Raw genomic sequence first — 11001 nt, 5'->3', positions numbered from 1 at the left:
CATCATTTCAGATCTCAGGTATTTAGAAAGAAAATTCCTAATGTTTACACTTTACAATATCACTTCTATTTTTTTTGCATCTGGCTTCTCTTTTTCATTGAATCCATGATGGTGCAAGAGGTAATAGTACAAATCATTACAATTTCATTCCATGATAAGTAAACAAGATACAAACCCAATCAGTGCTCAGTTCTAACTTGCTACTTCCAGTAAATTCAGGAAACATTCCAGAGAAACTGATAACATTTACTTTAAAAAGAAAGGCAGATTCAAGTGGCAATAATTCCTTGAATAAAAAAACAAATAAACACTTAAAGCGGTCACCTAATTCTTGAGCAAAAAAACAAATTTCTGTAGGAACTCAGCAGACTGAGCAATATCTGCATGGGGGGGGGGGGGGGGGGGGTGAATTGTCAACATTTTTGTTTGGGACTCACATCGGGTGCTGTACAGCCATCTGAGTTCCTTCAGAGTTTGATTTTTGCTCATATTTTACCATCTCTTGTATCTCCACCAACTCTTGAACCCCCATACAGTTGTGTTTGCAGTTACTGACTTGTTTTTTTTTAAGCTCTTTTCATTTTGGTACATTAAGAAAGCAGTGATTCCAGTTTACAAGTTTAAGATATTGAATAATAATATTCTTACGTTGACTGATGTTGTAGCTGCTGTACTCAGCCAGAAATGCCTTGCTTGATTGTTTTCCACTGCACTGGAATGTGATACTAACCAGAAAATTAGCTATGTGGAAAACTGTCTGGTAATCTATTTGATAACCGCAGTACCTGTAGGTAAAGGATATTTTGCAATTACCCCAACAATGAACAGACCAAAATTTTCAATATGCTATTTAACTTTGGTACAGGATATTAGACACGGTAAATAAAACATGTGTTAATTGGTAGAGTAACTCATCCCCTAACTCCCCAAATCCCTCTGTCCACCATCCATAAGGTTCAAGTCAGGAGTGTGATGGAATAAGTGTTCTGCAGATGCTGGAGGAACTGCAGATGCTGGAAAATCGAAGGTACACAAAAATGCTGTATGGAGCGAAGGAAATAGGCAACGTTTCGGCCTGAAACATTGCCTATTTCCTTCGCTCCATAGATGCTGCTGCACCCGCTGAGTTTCTCCACCGTGTGATGGAATAAGATGTGATCTGCTGAAGGAACAGTGAATTGAGTAGCATTTGTGTGGGGGGAGGTTAGGAATTGTCAACATTTCAGGTCAATACCCTGCAGTAGAAATGACAGGAAGTTGAGTAAATAGTTGAAAGGGATGGATTTGCAAGGCTAAAAAGAGAGTGTGAGTAGCGGAGAGTGGGGCTGGGCTCAGATGCAATGGATTGAATCGTCTTCCATGCTGTAATCATTCCGAGTTCGATATCAAAGATTTAGCTAAATATGGGAAATGTAATTATGTTTGGAGAAGCTGACAAAAATGAGATGTGCTTGACAGTGAGAAATAAAGTTATAGCTCACATTGACTGATGAAATGAGCAGTAAATTAGCAAATGGAATTCAGTGTGGGGAAATGCAAGGTAATTTATTGGAGAGAGTGGACCAAGTAAGGGAATACATAGTCAGTGATATACAGAATTGTAGAGAAACACGGCAAACCTTGCAAGACATCTCCACAGATGCCTGAACATGGCAGCATAGATAGACAAGATGGTCAATGTAACTTAGAGGATACTTCATTGGTTGCACCAACATATATAAGAGCATGAAAAATTGTATAACTCACCAAATCACAACTGGGGTACTGCATGCAGTTAGAATCAGAATCATAGAGCTGTACAGCACAGAGACAGAATGTATCTGTCCAAGCATCTTTTAAATGTAATTGTACCCACCTTTATCACTTTCTCTGACTTCTCATTCCTTGTGCACACTACTATAAAGTTGCCCTTCAGGTACCTTTCAAATCTTTTCCCTCTCACCTTAAACATATGTCCTCTAGTTTTATACTCTCCTCCTTGGAAAAAGATTGTCGCTATTCATCTCATTTATGCTCCTCGTGATTTTATAAGCTGATTTGAGGTCTTCACTCAGTCTTCTATGCTTTAGGGAAAGACTCAGCCTATCCAGCCTTTCCTTATAACTCAAATATTCCAGACCCCAGCCCTCCAGAATAACGTTCTCATCAATATTTGTTGCATCTTTTTTCTGTTTAATGATATCCCTCCTACAGCAGGGAAGCCATAACTAAACATGGTACTCCAAATATGGCCTTGGCAACACCCTGTACTGCTGTAAATTGGCGTCCCAACCCGTATACTCAGTACCCTGATCAATAAAGCCAAGCGTGTCAAACACATTTTTCACCACCCTATCTACCTGTGTGATCATCTTAATGGAACTATGTACTTGGTCTCTGTTCTACGCATGTACCCAGGGCACTACCATTTACCGTGTTCTAGTAACCCATGTTGTAAAAAGTATGTGATAGTGCTATAAAACGTATCAAACATTCATAAGGATATTGTAGAAGCTGGGTATTATTAATCAAGAAGAAAAATTGGCTGAGGTTGACATTATTTTCATTGGGGTAGAGGAGACTGATGAGAGATTCTTTTAAGATGAATAGGAAGTGTAAAGGACCGAGATGGACTGAATAGTAAGGATTTCCCATGGCAGGGTAAGCAATAATATAAAGGGTTTGCATGTCACAGAGTTAAGGTAAAATAATTAGAAAATAAGTGCTTTCATTCAAACAATAATGGGCATGAAGTATTCATGTCTGATGGGGTATTGGACACAGAGTTCCTCATCACTTTTCAAAAGTACCTTTTATACTGTAAGCAACAAGGCTGCAGATGAGAGGGACAAAGTGTGATTTGTTTGCAAAGCTCTATTTTGGACAGTATGGGTACAAAGGATCAAGTAGCCTTGTTCTATACCATAAATTGTTATGATGCTGTGATCATGTATTTCTTATAACTTCTGCTGTTTTATGATATTGTACCATCATTGAAGTAACAATAGAAAAAGGCAAATTATTGTACATGGATAGGAAAAGAAGGATAAGGTCCAATCACAGGCAAATAGGACTAACTTACATGGGGCATCTTGGTTAACATGAACAAGTAGGGCCGAAGGGCCAGTTTCCTGATACCATGACATTGTAGTAATAGTAGTAATAAAAAATACTTACATTTTTTCATTTATTTTCCACCAGCCATGATCACATGGTTCAAATCCCTTTTCCTTCAAGGTATAGTTCTGAAATTTCAACGCTAATCCAAAAGGCGTAGAAGTCTGATAAACACACAACACAATATTCATCAAAATGATCTTTAATATTTGGCATGATAAATTTAATTTCTTATTTTCTTTATTCTTCCTTTCCATTTTTATTTTGCATCCATAGGTCAGGACATGGTGGGTTGCAGATTACTTAAAAGCATTTGTTATCCACTCACACTGGAATCTTTCCTCTCCTTCACTCATTGAAATGAGACGAATAGTCAACCAAATGATGCAGACATTGTATCGTTTATCCTCGAAATATTGCAGGTTAGCTACAGCAAAATTTCAGTTTTGACTTGCTATCATTACACTTTAAAGAATCGATCATACATTACCCTACATAATCAGCAGTCTGTTTGCAGTAAACTCAGATCAGCCCCAGTGGCTCTCAGTTCAACTAATATAAATAAGACCAAGGGGCAGCTGCTTTAAACTGAAAATAGCCAATTGCTTTCACTGAAAGAAACACTTTGATGTTTTGTATTATTTATTTACCATGCTTGATTGATCGTAACTTTATTGATAGTTTATTATCACATGTGACATGTCGCAGTGAAATTCTTTGTTTTGCATACCATACAAAGTATGCAAAGAGGCACCACAAAGAGGGCGGGCTACAAAGGTACAAAGTGTTCAATGTAGTCCCTAATGGTTCCTCTTGACCCCCCCCCCCCCCCCCCCCCCCCCCCCCCCCCCCATCCCTCTCTGTTCTCGGTGGCACCTGTTCTCAGCCTTCTAAAGTGTCTCCTGGTCAAACTATGCTTTGGGGAAACTGAATTGTGAAGACCATCATATAATGCAAGTCTCCTCTTTTAATCAAACCTTCCCATGGTTATTAAAATTGTATCACGATTCTAACTGGGTTTATTTTCTATTCTAATGGGCAAAGCCCCCATCACATCTCATCTCACATCAGCAAATCCTCCTGGGATCTGATAATTTATTTTAGAATCTGTGCTGTGGTCAGAAGGAACACAGAAACTAAATAAAAATAATATTTTAGAAACATTAATCAAAAATGACAGGGTATAAAAAAAACCCTGATTACTTTTTAAGGAATTAAAGGTAACATCAAAATATTAGAAAAGAAGACAAATGAAATAAAACAATTTACTAAATGTTTATGTGATGGTATAGGATACCTAACTGGAGTAGCTTTGTTACTGTTGCGGAAGGCCTTGTTTCAGACTGGGGCCATGTCTGAAACTCATTTGACACAAGCAAAGTTAATGATACCACAACTTTTAACGATTTCTATGACCACCATCATGGTCTTGTATAATTACATCTAGAACGTAGAATTCTATTGTAGAATTCTGTACTTGCATTAAAGCAATCCTTTAGTTTAAATATAAATATTTTAAAATAGCAGCTACAAATATGATGTAATTCTACAATCAGTTCACCTATATTAATCGAAGCTTGATGAGGTTAGACAGAGATGTGACGAATTAAGCGTAATATTCACAAGCATCTGCAGTTAATTTACAAAAAATATACAAATATGTCAAAAACAAGATCAAACATTACCTTAAATATCCACGTGGAACTACATTTTAGAGGGTAATAACTTGGATAATATGGACTAGTTATGTTTCCCTCCAATCTCATTCCATCCATGGAAAGTATAGTATTTTCAAATTCTGAGAAAAAAGAAATAAAATTATTAATTTAGAAAGAACAAACTGCAGACGCTAGAATTTTGAGCAAAACACCAAGTGCTGGAGGAACTTATCAGTTGAGGCAGCATCTGTAGAGGGGATGGACCCTTCACAGATGCTGCCTGATCTACTCAGTTCTTCTAACACTTTGTGTTGTGCTCAAAATAATTTTTGGCTTAAAAACCTTTTGGAAAACATTATGTGCTGCCCAGCTTGTATTTTATGTCTGATTTCTTTAATGCACAGTATGTTGCTTTTGTGAGAAAATTGAACTTGTGCTTTATAATCTACCTCAAAAGATTTTCCAAAACAAAAAAAGCTACTCAATTTGGAAATTTGACCAACCCCAACTTTTAACACCTTATTGTGATAACATATGTTTCATTAGAAATACACCATGAATGAAATAATCATAATTGTAATAAAGTAAGGTTAATTTTATGCTGCTGATCCATTGCACTGTGAATTAGGAAAGAAGTGTACTTGTTTTGAGATTTAATGCAGAATTGTGTGCAGAGCTGCTATATAACTTACTTTTCTTGGGGATTGCTTCAAAGTATCCCTTTATTTCTTTCTTTCCATGAACTCTGAGGGATTTGAGTGATAGAAACATGCCATTGCCAGTTGATACAAAAGAAACTGGGAAAGAACCAAAGGATTCACAGGCTCTGGAATGAAAAGACAATACCCACACAAACAAATTAAAACATTAATTCATAAATAAGACACTACAAGTTTGAATATTATAGTCATTGAGATGTACAGAACAGAAACTGGACTTTGGCCCAACTCGTCTATTCCAAGCATAATGTCTATCTGAGCTAGTCCTATTTGCCAGCATTTGGCCGATATCCCTCGAAATCTTTCCTATCCATGTACATGCCTAAATGCCTTTTAAATGTTATTATGACCGGTCTCAGCTACTCTTCAGGGAGTTTGTTCTGTTGACCCACCACTCTGTGTGAAAATCTTGTCCCTCAGGTCCCCTCTAAATCTTTCCCTTCTCACCTTAAATCTATACCCTCTAGTTTTAATCTCCTCTCCTGGGAAAAAAAAACTGACAATCACCTTATCTGTGCTCCTTATGTTTTCATTTATTTCTAGAAGGTAACCCTTAAGCCTCCTGCACTCTAGGTAAAACAACCCCTGTCTATCCAGTTTTCCTTATAAGATAGTTACGAGTATGAAAGACGTGAATCATTGGGACTGGATACATACCGGTATAAATTCCTACTTCTGATGGGCATGAGAGAATCATAGATATGGAGTGAATCTGTAACACAATTGTCAGGTTCAATCTGCAGGGCAGTGAGAGAGAGGCGAATGATGTGCCCCAATAGTGACGTGAGCTTGAAGTGGCAGTTCACCCGCCCCGTGCTAGTGGAGAAGTTCAGAGCAACAGGAACACCTGACTGCTCCGCATGCTTAGCAATAACAGAGTTTGAATCTGGGAAAAGAGAAAAACTATTTAGAGATATTACTATTTCTTATTTTATGTTTTTTCATATTTTCCTATCTCTATGTTGAATATATCTTCATGTTGAATCCTATAGTGTACTGTGTCTTTTTTCTTTTATATGGATGTAAGGAAATCTAATTTATTCTCTGTAAAGCACTTTGGCTTCAACGTGATTTGATTTAAAAATGCTATATAAATAAAAATTACTTACTTACTTACTATGTGCGGTTTATGCAAAGATGAAATACTGACTTTAAGGCACTTCAGTGGCAAAAAAACTTTTGCATACTAATGTGACTTAACAAGTAGGTTTCTATAGGTGATACTTGCATTATTACTCTTTAGACTTAAATGAGAATTTGTATTCTAAGAATCCCTTTTTCATTCCTTTCTTGATTTCAGATTCTTTCTGTTGCTGAATCCTTTATATACTTCAAATACAATGTCAATGAACTCATAAGAGATGTACAGCACCAAAACAGGCCCTTTGGCCCACCTTGTCTATACCGACTAAGTTGGCATACTGGGCTAGTCCCATTTGCCTGCATTTGACATACTGTAGGCCTAAACCCTTCCTCTCCATATATCTATCTGGATGTCTTTAAATAGGCACAGTTGTATCCACTTCTATAACTTAATCTGGCACTGCAGTTTCCTTTAGCAATAGATAATAACTGGCTTCTCCCACTGTGATAAAAAAGATTTCCACGTTTGTACATTAAAATGAATTTGTATTTTCGTAAACTGGAAAAAGTATATGAATAACGTCATCCTTCAACAGCATCACTTTTCTTTGAGCCTACCTTAAACCAACTATAAATGAAAGCACAGTATGCCCAATATGATCTTACTTTAAGCAGAAACGAAACCAAGAATAAGGGGTAAGCCATTTAGAACGGTGATGAGGAAACACTTTTTCACAGAGAGAGTTGTGGGTCTGTGGAATTCTCTACCTCAGAGGGCAGTGGAGGCCGGTTCTCTGGATACTTTCAAGACAAAGCTAGATAGGGCTCTTAAAGATAGCGGAGTCAGGGGATATGCAGGGCTCTCACTTAACTTTTTTTCCCTGTCGCCAGCCGGGCAACCGTGGCAGCTTTTTAGGTTGCAAAACGACAGTTTAGGTGGTCATTTAAGACGGTTTGCATGACACGTGCGATAATGTGCTCAGACGAAGTGCGTAGTTACCAGTCGGAAATTATGGTCAATGAAGCATTCACATGTTATTTCTGCTTCAAATAAAGTCACAAACTAAACATATTCACCAATCAAGACATGATATATACCACAATGACATGCAGCAAAATTATAGTACAGTATCTCAACTCTTTTTACACATTGCAATGAATGCAATTTCTATTAGTTCTTTCCACTTCCAAACAAAAATGTGGTTGGATTATTCAGCGTATGATCAACCTGTGTCAATAAATCCTGGACCATGGTGGCATGTGTGCTTAACCATGCGCATTACGGATTGATGCAAGCATGTTTTCTGTGAAGGACCCAAAATTACCATGACATGGTCGTTATTGCTATTGGTACAGAAACACTCTCGCTTCCCACATAATTTATCCATAACAAAATATACAGGTTGCAAGGAAATTTCTAAAGGCATTTTATGATAATAGCTGTTAAATCCGACTATACCCATCTGACAGGCTAAACATTACATTAACTGACAGGAGATGGCCAAAGGACATAACTGCAGCAAATGTTCTTTTGGTAATATGTTTAAAGGTGTCAAAACGCTACATTACTGGACATTCAGATTAGATGTACGTGTTGTGAACAGCAATGAAGATACCCAGTTTGTACGCACCAGATTAAAAAAAAAATTATTGATAAACGCTGTTTCCATCACTTGAGAATTAACGTTAAAATTTCAACTGAAATATCTCATGACCAAATTTGTGATGTATATGACCGACTGTAGAAGTAAAACCTGGATAAATCCAACGTATAGTTGTGAATGTTGCTCATTAAATAACTACAGTATTGATACTCCATATTAAGAGCATTGATTTGCCGTTAAAATGAATTCTGTAATAACGTGTCAACGGTAGCAGTGACAATCGAACACTGCGGTTTTAATGTTTCATGTGTTCACAATTTAATTAATCCATCTTTATGGACTAAAACAAATAATAACATTGGGAATTAAAACATATTTGATTGCATTCCGTTATCAAACACAGTCAATGTTCGCTCTGAAGACATTTCCAGCAAATAAGCTCTGAACTGCAACACCATAATTATTATTGCATTATATCTGTTATTTATTGAGTGTGCGTGCATGTGTATACACACACTGAACTTTCTTTCTTTTCTCTTTATGTACTATATTCTATTGTGTTGCAGCAAGTAAGAATTTCATTGTCCTATCTGGGACGTATGACAATAAAACACTCTTGACTCTTAATGTATTAGGTTTTTGGCAGGAGAGTTTTTGATGATCTTAAGTGTATGCCGAAGGAAACATGGAAAGTGAAGGAACAAATTGAAATGTTCAAGAAGGAACTGCAGATGCTGGAAAATCAAAGGTAGACAAAATTACTGGAGAAACTCAGCGGGTGCGGCAGCATCTATGGAGCGAAGGAAATAGGCAACGTTTCGGGCCAAAACCCTTCTTCAGACCCAAGAACTGAAGAAGGGTTTCGGCCCGAAAACATTGCCTATTTCCTTCGCTACATAGATGCTGCCGCACCCACTGAGTTTCTCCAACATTTATGTCTACGAACAAATTGAAATAGTCGGGTCAGGAGGTAGCAGATGAGTGAAACTAACAGAGGAGTTCACCAACAGAATGCAAAGCAAATGTATATTAACACATTTGTTTTTATATTGTGGGTGTATAGTCAAAAGCTTATTTTAGGATTCAATAGACAACTAAAGAAACTGATTTCCTTGTGCATAGTTGCCACAGCAAGAAATGGCGGAGAAGCATTTTGAAAATATATTTTCATTGTGCAGATGGGTCTAGATCACATGACTGTTAAAAGGAAATATATGGCATTTTCTTAGTTCTTTGACTAATATTTATCCCTTACATGCTCAAAAACAAGGTTGGTTTGCTTTAAAATTACTGCTCATGTGCATTTGCATAATTCTTGCTTAAGATTAAATTTAATTAGTATTAGTATTGGTTTAATATTAATGTGTAGCAAGATATAGTAAAAAGCTTTTGCTTACATGCATTCTAAGTCAAATCAAATCATATTATACTTAAGCACAATCAAGCCATACACAAGAACAGGTAGTGCAATAAGAAAAATAGCAGAGTGCAGAATATATTGTCACAGTATTGTAACATTCCAGTTACAGAGAAAAAGTTCAATGTCCGCCATGAAATAGGTTGGAAAACCAGGACCACACTCCGGGTGGGAAAGTCTAGGACTAGAGGCCATAGCCTCAGAATAAGAGGACGCATTTAGAAAGGTTCTTTAGTCAGAGGGTGGTGAATCTGTGGAACTCATTGCCACAGATGGCTGTGGAGGCCAAGTCAATGGATATTTTTAAGGCAGAGTTTGACAGATTCATGATTAGTTAGGGTGTCAGGGGTTATTAGGTGAAGGCAGGAGAAAGGAGTTGAGAGGGAAAGATAAATCAACCATGATTGAATTTCAGAGTAGACTTGGTGGGCCGAATGGGCTTAATTCTACTCCTAGAACCTATGAACCACACTCTGGTAATTAATTCTTACCTGTTGTTGCTGTTGCAAAATAATCTGAACGAAGACCAACTACCGACAAAAGAATATTAAAATGATGTTAGTCCAAGGAATGCAGCAATAAAACAGTAGACAGAAATTTAAAAATTCTGCCTAAACATATGTACACAATAGAAATAAACTCTAAAGTTTAATATAACTAAACAGTTCACAAACGGGGTTTCTTAAGGACCCATAAAAATCGTTGCTCAAAAATTATGGCATAAGACTAAAATATCACAGACATTTCAGATTCACTTTGTGTCTTTTTTTTGTAAATCAACATCTGCAGCTCCTTGATTCTACTTATGAATTTATGTTGATTGGTCACAAAACCAAAATAGAAGGGGTAGGAGAGGGGGCTATATTGATGACAATATTTGTGGATAAATGTAGCTTAACTTTTAATTGTTATGCGTACCAGCACCCTCCTGTCCACAAAAAAAACACTGGTTTTCAATTACAGAAAGATGCAGGATGCAAAAAAAAATACCATTAACAACGATCGAGTCCATGTCCACAGGAAGTCCGAGAAGGTAACCAATCGATGTACGGTTTACCAGGCTTGTCTGGATCGAGTCCTTTAAGACAGCACTAACACAGTCCTCACACGCAAACAAAGTCTTCATATTTGGGACCACAAAGACAATCCAGAAATGAACGAGAACACCACCATAGTTGTTGTCACTGCAGAAGAAACACAAGTAGGATTCTGAGGCACACTCGTGTATATCAACATGGATATCAACACTATTACTATTTACATAGTATGATGATTATATGGGTTGTCCTTTTACTGTAGTCATGCCTGCATGGAATTTCCATCTTTAGGCAAATTGTCTGTTTACGATTGCATGTTGTGACAAAGATGTCGCTCAGAAGAATGGAGATGATTGGGTAATGCCCCTGTCAGACATGTTTAGTAGT

The 11001-nt window shown here is 37.2% G+C and overlaps 1 protein-coding gene across 1 annotated transcript in view; it reads right to left on the bottom strand.

Moving 5' to 3' along the window:
- Positions 1-11001, bottom strand: part of tmprss7 (transmembrane serine protease 7) — a 50865-nt gene that overhangs the window by 18957 nt on the left and 20907 nt on the right. The window contains exons 5-11 of the mRNA XM_055644344.1: positions 10568-10761; positions 10069-10107; positions 6131-6359; positions 5447-5580; positions 4782-4894; positions 3157-3260; positions 649-785 (exon numbers count right to left, since the gene is read on the bottom strand). Of these exons, the coding sequence (XP_055500319.1) occupies positions 649-785; positions 3157-3260; positions 4782-4894; positions 5447-5580; positions 6131-6359; positions 10069-10107; positions 10568-10761 (950 nt within the window). The remainder of the gene's footprint in view (positions 1-648; positions 786-3156; positions 3261-4781; positions 4895-5446; positions 5581-6130; positions 6360-10068; positions 10108-10567; positions 10762-11001) is intronic.

This window comes from Leucoraja erinacea, chromosome 13 (assembly GCF_028641065.1).
Source record: "Leucoraja erinacea ecotype New England chromosome 13, Leri_hhj_1, whole genome shotgun sequence".
Lineage (NCBI taxonomy): Eukaryota > Metazoa > Chordata > Chondrichthyes > Rajiformes > Rajidae > Leucoraja > Leucoraja erinaceus.
Note: the sequence above shows the minus strand (reverse complement) of the source record. Positions and strands in the feature narration are given on the sequence as shown.